Raw genomic sequence first — 19,736 nt, forward strand, 5'->3', positions numbered from 1 at the left:
ATGTAGGCACTGTGTGGTGGTATTATAGCTGCATTGTATGGCAGTATTATGTAGGCATTGTGTGGCGGTATTATTTCTGCATTGTATGGCAGTATTATGTAGACACTGTGTGGTGGTATTATAGCTGCATTGTATGACAGTATTATGTAGGCGCTGTGTGGCGGTATTATTTCTGCACTGTATAGCAGTATTATGTAGGCACTGTATGGCAGTATTATGTAGGCACTGTGTGGCGGTATTATTTCTGCACTGTATAGCAGTATTATGTAGGCACTGTATGGCGGTGTTATTTCTGCACTGTATAGCAGTATTATGTAGGCACTGTGTGGCGGTATTATTTCTGCATTGTATGGCAGTATTATGTAGGCACTGTGTGGCGGTATTATTTCTGCATTGTATGGCAGTATTATGTAGGCACTGTATGGCGGTGTTATTTCTGCACTGTATGGCAGTATTATGTAGGCGCTGTGTGGCGGTATTATTTCTGCACTGTATAGCAGTATTATGTAGGCACTGTGTGGCGGTATTATTTCTGCATTGTATGGCAGTATTATGTAGGCAGTGTGTGGCGGTATTATTTCTGCATTGTATGGCAGTATTATGTAGACACTGTGTGGTGGTATTATAGCTGCACTGTATGGCAGTATTATGTAGGCGCTGTGTGGCGGTATTATTTCTGCACTGTATAGCAGTATTATGTAGGCACTGTGTGGCGGTATTATTTCTGCATTGTATGGCAGTATTATGTAGGCAGTGTGTGGCGGTATTATTTCTGCATTGTATGGCAGTATTATGTAGGCAGTGTGTGGCGGTATTATTTCTGCATTGTATGGCAGTATTATGTAGGTGCTGTGTGGCGGAATTATTTCTGCACTGTGTAGCAGTGTTATGTAGGCACTGAGTGGCGGAATTAGTACTACTATACAATGCAGCTATATGTTGGCACTGCGTGGCGGTATTATTTCTGTATTGTATGGCAGTATTATAGATTTATTGTATAGCGGTATTATGTAGGCACTGTGTGGCGGTATTATTTCTGCACTGTATAGCAGTATTATGTAGGCACTGTGTGGCGGTATTATTTCTGCACTGTATGGCAGTATTATGTAGGCACTGTGTGACGGTGTTATTTCTGCACTGTATAGCAGTATTATGTAGGTGCTGTGTGGTGGTATTACAACTGCATTGTATGGCAGTATTATGTAGGTGCTGTGTGGTGGTATTACAACTGCATTGTATGGCAGTATTATGTAGGTGCTGTGTGGTGGTATTATTTCTGCATTGTATGGCAGTATTATGAAGGTGCTGTGCGGCGGTATTATTTCTGCATTGTATAGCAGTATTATGTAGGTGCTGTGTGGTGGTTTTATAGCTGCATTGTATGGCAGTATTATGCAGGTGCTGTGTGGTGGTTTTATAGCTGCATTGTATGGCAGTATTATGCAGGTGCTGCGTGACGGTGTTATTTCTGAACTGTATGGCAGTATTATGTAGGCAGTGTGTGGCGGTATTATTTCTGCATTGTATGGCAGTATTATGTAGGCACTGTGTGGCGGTATTATTTCTGTATTGTATGGCAGTATTATAGATTTATTGTATAGCGGTATTATGTAGGCACTGTGTGACGGTATTATTTCTACACTGTATAGCAGTATTATATAGGCACTGTGTGGCGGTATTATTTCTGCACTGTATGGCAGTATTATGTAGGCACTGTGTGACGGTGTTATTTCTGCAATGTATGGCAGTATTATGTAGGCACTGTGTGACGTGTTATTTCTGCACTGTATGGCAACATTATGTAGGCACTGTGTGACGGTGTTATTTCTGCACTGTATAGCAGTATTATGTAGGCACTGTGTGGCGGTATTATTTCTGCACTGTATGGCAGTATTATGTAGGCACTGTGTGACGGTGTTATTTCTGCACTGTATGGCAGTATTATGTAGACACTGTGTGGTGGTATTACAACTGCATTGTATGGCAGTATTATGAAGGTGCTGTGCGGCGGTATTATTTCTGCATTGTATAGCAGTATTATGTAGGTGCTGTGTGGCGGTATTATTTCTGCACTGTATGGCAGTATTATGTAGGTGCTGTGTGGCGGTATTATTTCTGCATTGTATAGCAGTATTATGTAGGTGCTGCGTGGCGGTATTATTTCTGCATTGTATGGCAGTATTATGTAGGTGCTGTGTGGCGGTATTATTTCTGCACTGTATAGCAGTATTATATAGGTTATATGATGTCGAATGTTTTTTGCACTGACTCCACGATTATTTTCTGAGAGGCGCATACTGATCTGACAACTACATGGTAACCAGAACCCTATGAGTTGTACGCGGTGTCTCCCCTCACTCACCCGTCAGCCCATGGAGCTTTCTATAATAAAAGAATGAGCCGCCCTTCTAATGCCCCCAGCTCTATTAACTCTTCTGTAAAGTACAAGGAGATGGGAGACAAATACTGCCGCCATTGTACTGTTACCATATGATCTGCGTCAGATGATGTGCTCGACCAGCTCAGACCAGCAGGGGGCGATCCCTGGCAATCACTGCTGACAGGTGACATCTGTCAGTGATACAATGTATATAGATGTAACACTAGATAGAATGTGTATAAATAACGGATATGTGTAGATACAATGTACGGAATCTCACAGCGAACAGGAAAAGCTTCCCGCGAAAAGTAAACTGTGATTCCTGTTTATCCCTCCTCCGGCCAGAACCAGAACCTGCAGGATCAGGACGGAGCGCGGACCTGACACTGACGGCTCGCAGAACCGCCCGAGCCGACCAATCAGAATCCGGCGGTAATATTGGCTGTGATCTGATTGGCCACAAGGGACTCACCTCGTTGTAGCTCTGACTGCAGGGGAACAAGGACTTGAAGGTGGAACCGAAGCCGACGATGTTGAAGAGTGACGAGGGCATCAGGCTCTTCAGAATAACGAGCATGGCATCCTGCGGGCACAGGAACGACAAGAAGAAGACTGAGTGCAGCTCTGGAGTATAATACAGGATGTAACTCAGGATCAGTAATGTAATGTATGTACACAGTGACTGCACCAGCAGAATAGTGAGTGCAGCTCTGGAGTATAATACAGGATGTAACTCAGGATCAGTAATGTAATGTATGTACATAGTGACTGCACCAGCAGAATAGTGAGCGCAGCTCTGGAGTATAATACAGGATGTAACTCCGGATCAGTAATGTAATGTATGTACACAGTGACTGCACCAGCAGAATAGTGAGTGCAGCTCTGGAGTATAATACAGGATGTAACTCAGGATCAGTAATGTAATGTATGTACACAGTGACTGCACCAGCAGAATAGTGAGTGCAGCTCTGGAGTATAATACAGGATGTAACTCAGGATCAGTAATGTAATGTATGTACATAGTGACTGCACCAGCAGAATAGTGAGCGCAGCTCTGGAGTATAATACAGGATGTAACTCCGGATCAGTAATGTAATGTATGTACACAGTGACTGCACCAGCAGAATAGTGAGTGCAGCTCTGGAGTATAATACAGGATGTAACTCAGGATCAGTAATGTAATGTATGTACACAGTGACTGCACCAGCAGAATAGTGAGTGCAGCTCTGGAGTATAATACAGGATGTAACTCAGGATCAGTAATGTAATGTATGTACACAGTGACTCCACCAGCAGAATAGTGAGTGCAGCTCTGGAGTATAATACAGGATGTAACTCAGGATCAGTAATGTAATGTATGTACACGGTGACTGCACCAGCAGAATAGTGAGTGCAGCTCTGGAGTATAATACAGGAGGTAACTCAGGATCAGTAATGTAATGCATATACACAGTGACTGCACCAGCAGAATAGTGAGTGCAGCTCTGGAGTATAATACAGGATGTAACTCAGGATCAGTAATGTAATGTATGTACACAGTGACTGCACCAGCAGAATAGTGAGTGCAGCTCTGGGGTATAATACAGGAGGTAACTCAGGATCAGTAATGTAATGTATGTACACGGTGACTGCACCAGCAGAATAGTGAGTGCAGCTCTGGAGTATAATACAGGAGGTAACTCAGGATCAGTAATGTAATGTATGTACACAGTGACTGCACTAGCAGAATAGTGAGTGCAGCTCTGGAGTATAATACAGGATGTAACTCAGGATCAGTAATGTAATGTATGTACACAGTGACTGCATCAGCAGAATAGTGAGTGCAGCTCTGGGGTATAATACAGGAGGTAACTCAGGATCAGTAATGTAATGTATGTACACGGTGACTGCACCAGCAGAATAGTGAGTGCAGCTCTGGAGTATAATACAGGATGTAACTCAGGATCAGTAATGTAATGTATGTACACAGTGACTGCACCAGCAGAATAGTGAGTGCAGCTCTGGAGTATAGTACAGGAGGTAACTCAGGATCAGTAATGTAATGTATGTACACAGTGACTGCACCAGCAGAATAGTGAGTGCAGCTCTGGAGTATAATTCAGGATGTAACTCAGGATCAGTAATGTAATGTATGTATATGGTGACTGCACCAGCAGAATAGTGAGTGCAGCTCTGGAGTATAATACAGGAGGTAACTCAGGATCAGTAATGTAATGTATGTACACAGTGACTGCACCAGCAGAATAGTGAGTGCAGCTCTGGAGCATAATACAGGATGTAACTCAGGATCAGTAATGTAATGTATATACACAGTGACTGCACCAGCAGAATAGTGAGTGCAGCTCTGGAGTATAATACAGGATGTAACTCAGGATCAGTAATGTAATGTATGTACACAGTGACTGCACCTGCAGAATAGTGAGTGCAGCTCTGGAGTATAATACAGGAGGTAACTCAGGATCAGTAATGTAATGTATATACACAGTGACTGCACCAGCAGAATAGTGAGTGCAGCTCTGGAGTATAATACAGGATGTAACTCAGGATCAGTAATGTAATGTATGTACACAGTGACTGCACCAGCAGAATAGTGAGTGCAGCTCTGGGGTATAATACAGGAGGTAACTCAGGATCAGTAATGTAATGTATGTACACGGTGACTGCACCAGCAGAATAGTGAGTGCAGCTCTGGAGTATAATACAGGAGGTAACTCAGGATCAGTAATGTAATGTATGTACACAGTGACTGCACTAGCAGAATAGTGAGTGCAGCTCTGGAGTATAATACAGGATGTAACTCAGGATCAGTAATGTAATGTATGTACACAGTGACTGCACCAGCAGAATAGTGAGTGCAGCTCTGGGGTATAATACAGGAGGTAACTCAGGATCAGTAATGTAATGTATGTACACGGTGACTGCACCAGCAGAATAGTGAGTGCAGCTCTGGAGTATAATACAGGATGTAACTCAGGATCAGTAATGTAATGTATGTACACAGTGACTGCACCAGCAGAATAGTGAGTGCAGCTCTGGAGTATAGTACAGGAGGTAACTCAGGATCAGTAATGTAATGTATGTACACAGTGACTGCACCAGCAGAATAGTGAGTGCAGCTCTGGAGTATAATTCAGGATGTAACTCAGGATCAGTAATGTAATGTATGTATATGGTGACTGCACCAGCAGAATAGTGAGTGCAGCTCTGGAGTATAATACAGGAGGTAACTCAGGATCAGTAATGTAATGTATGTACACAGTGACTGCACCAGCAGAATAGTGAGTGCAGCTCTGGAGCATAATACAGGATGTAACTCAGGATCAGTAATGTAATGTATGTACACAGTGACTGCACCAGCAGAATAGTGAGTGCAGCTCTGGGGTATAATACAGGAGGTAACTCCGGATCAGTAATGTAATGTATGTACACGGTGACTGCACCAGCAGAATAGTGAGTGCAGCTCTGGAGTATAATACAGGATGTAACTCAGGATCAGTAATGTAATGTATGTACACAGTGACTGCACCAGCAGAATAGTGAGTGCAGCTCTGGAGTATAGTACAGGAGGTAACTCAGGATCAGTAATGTAATGTATGTACACAGTGACTGCACCAGCAGAATAGTGAGTGCAGCTCTGGAGTATAATTCAGGATGTAACTCAGGATCAGTAATGTAATGTATGTATATGGTGACTGCACCAGCAGAATAGTGAGTGCAGCTCTGGAGTATAATACAGGAGGTAACTCAGGATCAGTAATGTAATGTATGTACACAGTGACTGCACCAGCAGAATAGTGAGTGCAGCTCTGGAGCATAATACAGGATGTAACTCAGGATCAGTAATGTAATGTATGTACACAGTGACTGCACCAGCAGAATAGTGAGTGCAGCTCTGGAGCATAATACAGGATGTAACTCAGGATCAGTAATGTAATGTATGTACACGGTGACTGCACCAGCAGAATAGTGAGTGCAGCTCTGGAGTATAATACAGGATGTAACTCAGGATCAGTAATGTAATGGATGTACACAGTGACTGCACCAGCAGAATAGTGAGTGCAGCTCTGGGGTATAATACAGGATGTAACTCAGGATCAGTAATGTAATGTGTGTACACAGTGACTGCACCAGCAGAATAGTGAGTGCAGCTCTGGAGTATAATACAGGATGTAACTCAGGATCAGTAATGTAATGTATGTACACAGTGACTGCACCAGCAGAATAGTGAGTGCAGCTCTGGAGTATAATACAGGATGTAACTCAGGATCAGTTATGTACGTACACAGTGACTGCACCACCAGAATAGTGAGTGCAGCTCTGGAGTATAATACAGGATGTAACTCAGGATCAGTAATGTAATGTATGTACACAGTGACTGCACCACCAGAATAGAGAGTGCAGCTCTGGAGTATAATACAGGATATAACTCAGGATCAGTAATGTAATGTATGTACACAGTGACTGCACCAGCAGAATAGTGAGTGCAGCTCTGGAGTATAATACAGGATGTAACTCAGGATCAGTAATGTAATATATGTACACAGTGACTGCACCAGCAGAATAGTGAGTGCAGCTCTGGAGTATAATACAGGAGGTAACTCAGGATCAGTAATGTAATGTATGTACACAGTGACTGCACCAGCAGAATAGTGAGTGCAGCTCTGGAGTATAATACAGGAGGTAACTCAGGATCAGTAATGTAATGTATGTACACAGTGACTGCACCAGCAGAATAGTGAGTGCAGCTCTGGAGTATAATACAGGAGGTAACTCAGGATCAGTAATGTAAAGTATGTACACAGTGACTGCACCAGCAGAATAGTGAGTGCAGCTCTGGAGTATAATACAGGATGTAACTCAGGATCAGTAATGTAATGTATGTACACAGTGACTGCACCAGCAGAATAGTGAGTGCAGCTCTGGAGTATAATACAGGAGGTAACTCAGGATCAGTAATGTAAAGTATGTACACAGTGACTGCACCAGCAGAATAGTGAGTGCAGCTCTGGAGTATAATACAGGATGTAACTCAGGATCAGTAATGTGATGTATGTACACAGTGACTGCACCAGCAGAATAGTGAGTGCAGCTCTGGAGTATAATACAGGATGTAACTCAGGATCAGTAATGTAAAGTATGTACACAGTGACTGCACCAGCAGAATAGTGAGTGCAGCTCTGGAGTATAATACAGGATGTAACTCAGGATCAGTAATGTAAAGTATGTACACAGTGACTGCACCAGCAGAATAGTGAGTGCAGCTCTGCAGTATAATACAGGATGTAACTCAGGATCAATAATGTAATGTATGTACACAGTGACTGCACCAGCAGAATAGTGAGTGCAGCTCTGGAGAATAATACAGGATGTAACTCAGGATCAGTAATGTAATGTATGTACACAGTGACTGCACCAGCAGAATAATGAGTGCAGCTCTGGAGTATAATACAGGATGTAACTCAGGATCAGTAATGTAATGTATGTACACAGTGACTGCACCAGCAGAATAGTGAGTGCAGCTCTGGAGTATAATACAGGATGTAACTCAGGATCAGAAATGTAATGTATGTACACAGTGACTGCACCAGCAGAATAGTGAGTGCTGCTCTGGAGTATAATACAGGATGTAACTCAGGATCAGTAATGTAATGTATGTACACAGTGACTGTACCAGCAGAATAGTGAGCGCAGCTCTGGAGTATAATACAGGATGTAACTCAGGATCAGCTATGTATGTACACAGTGACTGCACCACCAGAATAGTGAGTGCAGCTCTGGAGTATAATACAGGATGTAACTCAGGATCAGTAATGTAATGTATGTACACAGTGACTGCACCACCAGAATAGTGAGTGCAGCTCTGGAGTATAATACAGGATATAACTCAGGATCAGTAATGTAATGTATGTACACAGTGACTGCACCAGCAGAATAGTGAGTGCAGCTCTGCAATATAATACAGGATGTAACTCAGGATCAGTAATGTAATGTATGTACACAGTGACTGCACCAGCAGAATAGTGAGTGCAGCTCTGGAGTATAATACAGGATGTAACTCAGGATCAGTAATGTAATGTATGTATATGGTGACTGCACCAGCAGAATAGTGGGTGCAGCTCTGGAGTATAATACAGGATGTAACTCAGGATCAGTAATGTAATGTATGTACACAGTGACTGCACCAGCAGAATAGTGAGTGCAGCTCTGGAGTATAATACAGGAGGTAACTCAGGATCAGTAATGTAATGTATGTACACAGTGACTGCACCAGCAGAATAGTGAGTGCAGCTCTGCAATATAATACAGGATGTAACTCAGGATCAGTAATGTAATGTATGTACACAGTGACTGCACCAGCAGAATAGTGAGTGCAGCTCTGGAGTATAATACAGGATGTAACTCAGGATCAGTAATGTAATGTATGTATATGGTGACTGCACCAGCAGAATAGTGAGTGCAGCTCTGGAGTATAATACAGGAGGTAACTCAGGATCAGTAATGTAAAGTATGTACACAGTGACTGCACCAGCAGAATAGTGAGTGCAGCTCTGGAGTATAATACAGGATGTAACTCAGGATCAGTAATGTAATGTATGTACACAGTGACTGCACCAGCAGAATAGTGAGTGCAGCTCTGGAGTATAATACAGGATGTAACTCAGGATCAGTAATGTAAAGTATGTACACAGTGACTGCACCAGCAGAATAGTGAGTGCAGCTCTGGAGTATAATACAGGATGTAACTCAGGATCAGTAATGTAAAGTATGTACACAGTGACTGCACCAGCAGAATAGTGAGTGCAGCTCTGCAGTATAATACAGGATGTAACTCAGGATCAATAATGTAATGTATGTACACAGTGACTGCAGCAGCAGAATAGTGAGTGCAGCTCTGGAGAATAATACAGGATGTAACTCAGGATCAGTAATGTAATGTATGTACACAGTGACTGCACCAGCAGAATAATGAGTGCAGCTCTGGAGTATAATACAGGATGTAACTCAGGATCAGTAATGTAATGTATGTACACAGTGACTGCACCAGCAGAATAGTGAGTGCAGCTCTGGAGTATAATACAGGATGTAACTCAGGATCAGAAATGTAATGTATGTACACAGTGACTGCACCAGCAGAATAGTGAGTGCAGCTCTGAAGTATAATACAGGATGTAACTCAGGATCAGTAATGTAATGTATGTACACAGTGACTGCACCAGCAGAATAGTGAGTGCAGCTCTGGAGTATAATACAGGATGTAACTCAGGATCAGAAATGTAATGTATGTACACAGTGACTGCACCAGCAGAATAGTGAGTGCTGCTCTGGAGTATAATACAGGATGTAACTCAGGATCAGTAATGTAATGTATGTACACAGTGACTGTACCAGCAGAATAGTGAGCGCAGCTCTGGAGTATAATACAGGATGTAACTCAGGATCAGTTATGTATGTACACAGTGACTGCACCACCAGAATAGTGAGTGCAGCTCTGGAGTATAATACAGGATGTAACTCAGGATCAGTAATGTAATGTATGTACACAGTGACTGCACCACCAGAATAGTGAGTGCAGCTCTGGAGTATAATACAGGATATAACTCAGGATCAGTAATGTAATGTATGTACACAGTGACTGCACCAGCAGAATAGTGAGTGCAGCTCTGCAATATAATACAGGATGTAACTCAGGATCAGTAATGTAATGTATGTACACAGTGACTGCACCAGCAGAATAGTGAGTGCAGCTCTGGAGTATAATACAGGATGTAACTCAGGATCAGTAATGTAATGTATGTATATGGTGACTGCACCAGCAGAATAGTGAGTGCAGCTCTGGAGTATAATACAGGAGGTAACTCAGGATCAGTAATGTAATGTATGTACACAGTGACTGCACCAGCAGAATAGTGAGTGCAGCTCTGGAGTATAATACAGGAGGTAACTCAGGATCAGTAATGTAATGTATGTACACAGTGACTGCACCAGCAGAATAGTGAGTGCAGCTCTGCAATATAATACAGGATGTAACTCAGGATCAGTAATGTAATGTATGTACACAGTGACTGCACCAGCAGAATAGTGAGTGCAGCTCTGGAGTATAATACAGGATGTAACTCAGGATCAGTAATGTAATGTATGTATAAGGTGACTGCACCAGCAGAATAGTGAGTGCAGCTCTGGAGTATAATACAGGAGGTAACTGTAACATACCTGGCGGCGTCCTTGCATAGTGGTCCATCTCCCACTGTGCAAGAGCGCGCACTTGATCTCCTGTCCAGAATGTCTCTCTGGCTTCCCTCCTTGCTGTCTGTTTGTGTCTGTTTCTGCTGCTTAAGGGCGGCGCCCGATCACTTCCTGCTTTTTGTACCTGCTGTGGGTCACACCCCTTGTGCGTCCTCAGCCTATTGATGTCTGTCAACTGATATATAACCTAGCTGCGGCAATCAACCCCTGCCTGAGCATAGTGTTTCATTCAGTGTGTGCTTGCACGCTGAAGGTGCCAGGTCCCGTTCTTTGTCTCCTGCCTTGCGGTATCAGTTCCCGTGTCTGAACTGAGTCCTGTCTATGTCTCCTGCCTTGCGGTATCAGTTCCCGTGTCTGAACTGAGTCCTGTCTATGTCTCCTGCCTTGCGGTATCAGTTCCCGTGTCTGAACTGAGTACTGTCTTTGTCTCCTGCCTTGCGGTATCAGTTCCCGTGTCTGAACTGAGTACTGTCTTTGTCTCCTGCCTTGCGGTATCAGTTCCCGTGTCTGAACTGAGTCCTGTCTATGTCTCCTGCCTTGCGGTATCAGTTCCCGTGTCTGAACTGAGTCCTGTCTTTGTCTCCTGCCTTGCGATATCAGTTCCCGTGTCTGTACTGTGTCCTATCTGTGTACCTTAACCTGCAGACTGTACTCGTTCCTTGCCTGTTCGTTCCGCCTTCCTGGAGGCTGTATTTCCAGGCCAGTCTGAACACGCTCCTTGCCTGTTCGTCCTGCCTCTCTGGGGGCCGTATTCCCAGACCCGCTCCTGTATCCCGCTGCAGTGTCGGTCTCCTCCGTACACTCAGTTCCAGTCTGAACTCTCTCCTATCTTTTACCTGTTTTTTCTCTATGTCCGTTCCATTCCTTTTTCTGCAGAGTCTGAACTCGTACCTAACTCCTGCTCGTTGTCACTGTACTTCCGTTTGTGAGTTTGTGGTCCACTCGCTACTTCTCTGCAAGTACCCTGTGGGTATCTGGTTCTGCTCTGTCCGCCGCGTCTGCGGTTTTCGCTTTGCTCAGCTCTGTCCGCCGCGTCTGCGGTTTTCGCTTTGCTCAGCTCTGTCCGCCGCGTCTGCGGTTTTCGCTTTGCTCAGCTCTGTCCGCCGCGTCTGCGGTTTTCGCTTTGCTCAGCTCTGTCCGCCGCGTCTGCGGTTTTCGCTTTGCTCAGCTCTGTCCGCCGCGTCTGCGGTTTTCGCTTTGCTCAGCTCTGTCCGCCGCGTCTGCGGTTTTCGCTTTGCTCAGCTCTGTCCGCCGCGTCTGCGGTTTTCGCTTTGCTCAGCTCTGTCCGCCGCGTCTGCGGTTTTCGCTTTGCTCAGCTCTGTCCGCCGCGTCTGCGGTTTTCGCTTTGCTCAGCTCTGTCCGCCGCGTCTGCGGTTTTCGCTTTGCTCAGCTCTGTCCGCCGCGTCTGCGGTTTTCGCTTTGCTCAGCTCTGTCCGCCGCGTCTGCGGTTTTCGCTTTGCTCAGCTCTGTCCGCCGCGTCTGCGGTTTTCGCTTTGCTCAGCTCTGTCCGCCGCGTCTGCGGTTTTCGCTTTGCTCAGCTCTGTCCGCCGCGTCTGCGGTTTCGAATTTGTCTCCCAGTCTGTACTGGACCCTACCCAGCCTGTGCTCTAGTCTGCCTGTTCCTGTATTCCCCGGTGTGGGTCAACAGCCGTGTCCGGAGTCTGACCTGGAGTAGACCCTGGTTCCTCTGCTCGGTTCCTCCCTGGTGCACTGGCGTCGTATGCCGTCGTGCGACCTTGGTCGGATCGGGCAGATACTTAGTTACGCCCCTCCAGGCACTCTCCGGTTCATGGCACAGTGGAATCACTACATAAACACGCACACGCCAGTCAGTCCGGGCGTGTGCATTACAGTAACTCAGGATCAGTAATGTAATGTATGTACACAGTGACTGCACCAGCAGAATAGTGAGTGCAGCTCTGGAGTATAATACAGGATGTAACTCAGGATCAGTAATGTAATGTATGTATATGGTGACTGCACCAGCAGAATAGTGAGTGCAGCTCTGGAGTATAATACAGGATGTAACTCAGGATCAGTAATGTAATGTATGTACACGGTGACTGCACCAGCAGAATAGTGAGTGCAGCTCTGGAGTATAATACAGAAGGTAACTCAGGATCAGTAATGTGATGTATGTACACAGTAACTGCACCAGCAGAATAGTGAGTGCAGCTCTGGGGTATAATACAGGATGTAACTCAGGATCAGTAATGTATGTACACAGTGACTGCACCAGCAGAATAGTGAGTGCAGCTCTGCAATATAATACAGGATGTAACTCAGGATCAGTAATGTAATGTATGTACACAGTGACTGCACCAGCAGAATAGTGAGTGCAGCTCTGGAGTATAATACAGGATGTAACTCAGGATCAGTAATGTAATGTATGTATATGGTGACTGCACCAGCAGAATAGTGAGTGCAGCTCTGGGGTATAATACAGGATGTAACTCGGGATCAGTAATGTAATGTGTGTACACAGTGACTGCACCAGCAGAATAGTGAGTGCAGCTCTGGAGCATAATACAGGATGTAACTCAGGATCAGTAATGTAATGTATGTACACAGTGACTGCACCAGCAGAATAGTGAGTGCAGCTCTGGAGTATAATACAGGAGGTAGCTCAGGATCAGTAATGTAATGTATGTACACAGTGACTGCACCAGCAGAATAGTGAGTGCAGCTCTAGGGTATAATACAGGATGTAACTTAGGATCAGTAATGTAATGTATGTACACTGTAACATCAGTCTGCTAGCCTGGCTTCTATTCATGCTGTCTGTTTGTCTCTGTTCTGACTGCCTAAGGAGGCGGCCCGGTTACTTCCTGTTTCTTGTAGCTGCTGTGGGCACATCCCTGATGCGTCCTCAGCCTATTGCTGTCAGTCACTGGATATTTAAACCAGCTTCACCTGGAAGTTGGTGCCTGAGCAACGTTTATCCTCAGAGGGCTTTTTGCCTCTGAGGTGCCAGGTCCTGTTCTGTTTTTTTCTTGCCTGTCCGCCTTCTTGGAGGCTGTATTTCCAGGCCTGTCTGAACACGTTCCTAGCCTGTTCGTTTCGGCCTCTGGGGGCCGTATACCCAGGCTCATTCCTGTATTTCGTTGCAGTAACAGTTCCTGTCTGAACTGTCTCCTAACCTGTTACCTGTTTTGTCTCTATGTTCGTTTCCTCTCTTTTTCTGCAGAGTCTGAACCTGCACCTAACTCCTACTTTTTGTCGCAGTACTTCCGTTTGTGAGTTTGGAGTCCACTCGCTACTTCTTTGCAAGTACCTTGTGTGTATCTGGTTCTGCCTTTCCCTTTCAGTCTGTTCTGTGTGAGCAGAGCCCTGTCCACCGCACGTGCGGTTTCGCTCTGCTCAGCCTTGTCCACCGCACGTGCGGTTTCGCTCTGCTCAGCCCTGTCCACCGCACGTGCGGTTTCGCTCTGCTCAGCCCTGTCCACCGCACGTGCGGTTTCGCTCTGCTCAGCCCTGTCCACCGCACGTGCGGTTTCGCTCTGCTCAGCCCTGTCCACCGCACGTGCGGTTTCGCTCTGCTCTGCTTGATTACCGCATCTGCGGCTCTGAACCCGTCTCCCAGTCTGTACTGGACCCTACCCAGCCTGTGCTCTAACCTGCCTGTTCCTGTATTCCCCAGTGTGGGTCAACAGCCGTGTCCGGGGTCGGACCTGGAGTGGCACCTGGTCCCTCTGCTCGGTTCCTCCCTGGTGCACGGCGTCGTAGCCGGCGTGCGACATGGGTCGGATCGGGTTGATACTTAGTTACGCCCCTCCAGGCATTCTCCGGTTCATGGCACAGTGGGATCACTAATCACGCACACGCCAGTCAGTCCGGGCGTGTGCATAACAGTTTGCTCAGGCCATGGTTCCCTTTGAGCCCCACGGCCCTTCGCTCTCAGAGACATTTTCTGGCAAAAAGGTGCAGCAAGAAATTTTTTTTTGCAAGCTGAGGCCCAGGCGATTTATGCACCAGCCCAAATGGAGCTTTCTGCACCCGTTCCTGCGGATCCGCCACGGTATTATGGGGATCCTAAACAAAGCCGTGCATTTGTGGAGCAATGCATGCTGCATTTCAAGTTCTACCCTCTCTATTTTCCTACCGATTGGTCTAAAGTGGCATTTATGTTATCCTACCTAGCGGGTGATGCCTTGAAATGGGTCACCCCCCTATGGGAAGCATGGGATCCTATCGTCCTTGACCTGCAGGCCTTCCTGGTGGCCTTTCTAATGGTCTTTGATGACCCCAATCCTGAAGCCTCTGCTAAAGCTTCCCTTCCCAATATCCCGGAGCAGCCCTGATGGGTAATGTGTGTAGGTAGACTACCAGTCCTCCAGCCCGAAGAGACTGCTGCCCACCCAGAATCCACACAGGATGACTACGCTCCACAGAATACTTCTCTTCCCAACCTCAAGAGGCAGTCCAGACGTGCAAGGCGTAGAGGTAAACCATCACGCCAGGTTCTGTCCTCCCAAAGACCTCCTGTTCCCCAGCCTGTAGAAGCAGCTACCCGCACGGAATCCATGAAGGTTGACCATGTTCGGCAGGCAAAGCAGAGGCCGGAACTCAGTCACGAAATCGGATTGCAGTCCCGCTGCGGTTGTTTGGACCCCCTGACGGTCTTTGTCCAGTGAAGGTTGGAGAATCCCAAGACATTAGGCCTGTAAGAGAGGCTGCCCTTGGCGTTAGTGTTTCCTCTCCACAGATGACCATGACTGTCTCCGTGGCAAGTAAAAGCCTCGGATTAACCGGAAGTTTCGGGCTTAAAGCCTTGAAGAGTCAGTATTTGATTCCCGTCCGAGAACTCCAGAAGCCGGTTTGGGCATTGTCAGCAGAAGGACGAGCCCTACTCAGAAACAGTCAAAAGATGTCTGTACAAATTAAGCTCCAGATTGGAGCATTACACATGAAGAAGTTCACATTCCAGGTGCTGTCTGGCTTACCCACAGGTCGTCCAGAGCCGAGAGATTTAGTGCCCGCTCAGGTCTGGAGACCTTGCATGGTGTATCTTGGGGGACTGTTAAGGTACAAGGGGTGTCCAGTCCCCATATCTTCAGGACAGTCAGCAGTTTCTTCTTCTTCTTCACCAGATCTGCTAGTCGCTGACTCGCTGGGGGCTGAAGTCTCCGAAGGAAGAGAAGCGGAGGCATTGTCCCCACACAGTCTCGACGATTGTACCAATGATCTGGCTTCAGGTACCGTCCCGCCTCACAGACATGTCATCTCTGAAACCAGTTTGAGGATGGTCCCAAAGCATGGACCCTCCATCTCTAATAAATCTGGCCTTGTGTCCATCGAGGCGGTGGATACCCCCAAGTCTCTGCACCCCTGCAACCAGGCGGAGGACCTCCAGTTGCCTCCTGAATCCTCCGTGGTGCTACCAGATAACAAATGGAGAGAGACTTTCCTACACCCTGTACCTGATACCTCGCTCACTTCGTCCGGTGAGCTTGACCAAGTGTACCCCGAAGCAGTGGTTACCCCCGAGTCTCTGCACCCCTCCAACCAGGTGGAGGACCTCCAGTTGTCTCCTGAATTCCCCGGGGTGCTACCTGATAACAAATGGACAGAGACTTTATTACACCCTGTACCTGGTACTTCACCCACCTCATCCATTGCTGAGGATGGCTTGATGGGAGGAAGCATCCTAGTTACCAAGATGATGAGACCAGTTTCGTTTCCTCTAGTGGACAGAAGAGGTAGTCCTCTTGAAGAGAAGGATTGGCCTCCCAATTCTCTGCGGAACATTCTTGCAGGCTTGAAGAAGAGGGGGCGTAAGGGGGGGGGGGGTACTGTAACATACCTGGTGGCGGGCTTGCATGGTGCACCATCTCTCACTATGCAAGATCGCAAACTTGATCTTCAGTCCAGTCTGCTAGCCTGGCTTCTATTCATGCTGTCTGTTTGTCTCAGTTCTGACTGCTTAGGGCGGCGGCCCGGATACTTCCTGTTTCTTGTAGCTGCTGTGGGCACATCCCTGATGCGTCCTCAGCCTATTGCGGTCAGTCACTGGATATTTAAACCAGCTTCACCTGGAAGCTGGTGCCTGAGCAACGTTTATCCTCAGAGGGCTTTTTGCCTCTGAGGTGCCTGGTCCTGTTCTGTTTTTTCTTGCCTGTCCGCCTTCCTGGAGGCTGTATTCCCAGGCCTGTCTGAACACGCTCCTAGCCTGTTCGTTTCTGCTTCTGGGGGCCGTATACCCAGGCTTATTCCTGTATTTCGTTGCAGTAACAGTTCCTGTCTGAACTGTCTCCTAGGCTCTTACCTGTTTTGTCTCTATGTTCGTTTCCTCTCTTTTTCTGCAGAGTCTGAACCTGCACCTAACTCCTACTCGTTGTCGCAGTACTTCCGTTTGTGAGTTTGGAGTCCACTCGCTACTTCTTTGCAAGTAACTTGTGTGTATCTGGTTCTGCCTTTCCCTTTCAGTCTGTTCCGTGTGAACAGAGCACTGTCCACCGCACCTGCGGTTTCTCTGCTCTGCCTTGCTTACCGCTCCGGCGGATCCTGCCCGCTCTGCCTTGTCCACCGCACCTGTGGTTTAGCTCTGCTCAGCCCTGTCCACCGCACCTGCGGTTTCGCTCTGCTCAGCCCTGTCCACCGCACCTGCGGTTTCGCTCTGCTCAGCCCTGTCCACCGCACCTGCGGTTTCGCTCTGCTCAGCCCTGTCCACCGCACCTGCGGTTTCGCTCTGCTCAGCCCTGTCCACCGCACCTGCGGTTTCGTTTTACTCTGCTTGATTACCGCATCTGCGGTTTATCTCTGCTCTGCCTTGCTTACCGCTCCGGCGGATCCTGCCCGCTCTGCCTTGTCCACCGCACCTGCGGTTTCGCTCTGCTCAGCCCTGTCCACCGCACCTGCGGTTTCGCTCTGCTCAGCCCTGTCCACCGCACCTGCGGTTTCGCTCTGCTCAGCCCTGTCCACCGCACCTGCGGTTTCGCTCTGCTCAGCCCTGTCCACCGCACCTGCGGTTTCGCTCTGCTCAGCCCTGTCCACCGCACCTGCGGTTTCGCTCTGCTCAGCCCTGTCCACCGCACCTGCGGTTTCGCTCTGCTCAGCCCTGTCCACCGCACCTGCGGTTTCGCTCTGCTCAGCCCTGTCCACCGCACCTGCGGTTTCGCTCTGCTCAGCCCTGTCCACCGCACCTGCGGTTTCGTTTTACTCTGCTTGATTACCGCATCTGCGGTTTATCTCTGCTCTGCCTTGCTTACCGCTCCGGCGGATCCTGCCCGCTCTGCCTTGTCCACCGCACCTGCGGTTTCGCTCTGCTCAGCCCTGTCCACCGCACCTGCGGTTTCGCTCTGCTCAGCCCTGTCCACCGCACCTGCGGTTTCGTTTTACTCTGATTACAGCATCTGCGGCTCTGAACCAGTCTCTCAGTTTGTACTAGACCCTACCCAGCCTGTGCTCTAACCTGCCTGTTCCTGTATTCCCCGGTGTGGATCAACAGCCGTGTCCGGGGTCTGACCTGGAGTGGCACCTGGTCCATCTGCTCGGTTCCTCCCTGGTGCACGGCGTCGTAGCCGGCGTGCGACCTGGGTCGGATCGGGTTGATACTTAGTTACGCCCCTCCAGGCATTCTCCGGTTCATGGCACAGTGGGATCACTAATCACACACACGCCAGTCAGTCCGGGCGTGTGCATAACATACACAGTGACTGCACCAGCAGAATAGTGAGTGCAGCTCTGGAGTATAATACAGGAGGTAACTCAGGATCAGTAATGTAATGTATGTACACAGTGACTGCACCAGCAGAATAGTGAGCGCAGCTCTGGTGTATAATACAGGATGTAACTCCGGATCAGTAATGTAATGTATGTACACAGTGACTGCACCAACAGAATAGTGAGTGCAGCTCTAGAGTATAATACAGGATGTAACTCAGGATTAGTAATGTAATGTATGTACACAGTGACTGAACCAGAAGAATAGTGAGTGCAGCTCTGGACTATAATACAGGAGGTAACTCAGGATCAGTAATGTAATGTATGTACACAGTGACTGCACCAGCAGAATAGTGAGCGCAGCTCTGGTGTATAATACAGGATGTAACTCCGGATCAGTAATGTAATGTATGTACACAGTGACTGCACCAGCAGAATAGTGAGTGCAGCTCTGGAGTATAATACAGGATGTAACTCAGGATCAGTAATGTAATGTATGTACACAGTGACTGCACCAGCAGAATAGTGAGCGCAGCTCTGGAGTATAATACAGGAGGTAACTCAGGATCAGTAATGTAATGTATGTACACAGTGACTGCACCAGCAGAATAGTGAGCGCAGCTCTGGTGTATAATACAGGATGTAACTCCGGATCAGTAATGTAATGTATGTACACAGTGACTGCACCAACAGAATAGTGAGTGCAGCTCTGGAGTATAATACAGGATGTAACTCAGGATCAGTAATGTAATGTATGTACACAGTGACTGCACCAGCAGAATAGTGAGCGCAGCTCTGGTGTATAATACAGGATGTAACTCCGGATCAGTAATGTAATGTATGTACACAGTGACTGCACCAGAAGAATAGTGAGTGCAGCTCTGGAGTATAATACAGGATGTAACTCAGGATTAGTAATATGTGGACAGGTCTTTAGAAACACAGTTTTCACAAGTGTTTAATTAACCCCTCTCTTGCTGGTCGGTAACAGCTGTGGTTACGTGTGTGCGTTGGGGATTCTTGGGGAAATTTAGGACAATTTGCTCCTGAGTTAGGCTATGTGCCCACGATGCAGAAATGCTCTGGATTTTTTTTTGAGCGTTTCTGCATCTCCCTGGCAGAAAAAACGCATATTGATAGTACATGCGGATTGTACAGTACAGAGCAAAAGTTTGGACATACCTTCTCATTTAAAGATTTTTCTGTATTTTCATGACTATGAAAATTGTACATTCACACTAAAGGCATCAAAACTATGAATTAACACATTTGGAATTATATACTTAACAAAAAAGTGTGAAACAACAGAAAATATGTCTTATATTCTAGGTTCTTCACAGTAGCCACCTTTTGCTTTGATGACTGCTTTGCACACTCTTGGCATTCTCTTGATGAGCTTCTAGAGGTAGTCACCGGAAATGGTTTTCCAACAATCTTGAAGGAGTTCCCA

General features: G+C 47.0%; 1 protein-coding gene across 3 annotated transcripts in view; it reads right to left on the reverse strand.

The window, feature by feature from the left end:
• Window positions 1-19,736, reverse strand: part of VWA5B1 (von Willebrand factor A domain containing 5B1) — a 108,968-nt gene that overhangs the window by 33,096 nt on the left and 56,136 nt on the right. For all 3 annotated transcript variants that reach the window (XM_073656213.1, XM_073656212.1, XM_073656214.1), the window contains exon 9: window positions 2,853-2,963. In XM_073656213.1, the coding sequence (XP_073512314.1) occupies window positions 2,853-2,963 (111 nt within the window). The remainder of the gene's footprint in view (window positions 1-2,852; window positions 2,964-19,736) is intronic.

Source organism: Phyllobates terribilis, unplaced genomic scaffold (genome assembly GCF_046119375.1).
Source record: "Phyllobates terribilis strain yellow unplaced genomic scaffold, ASM4611937v1 Scaffold_12__6_contigs__length_324123572, whole genome shotgun sequence".
NCBI classification, from domain to species: Eukaryota; Metazoa; Chordata; class Amphibia; order Anura; family Dendrobatidae; genus Phyllobates; species Phyllobates terribilis.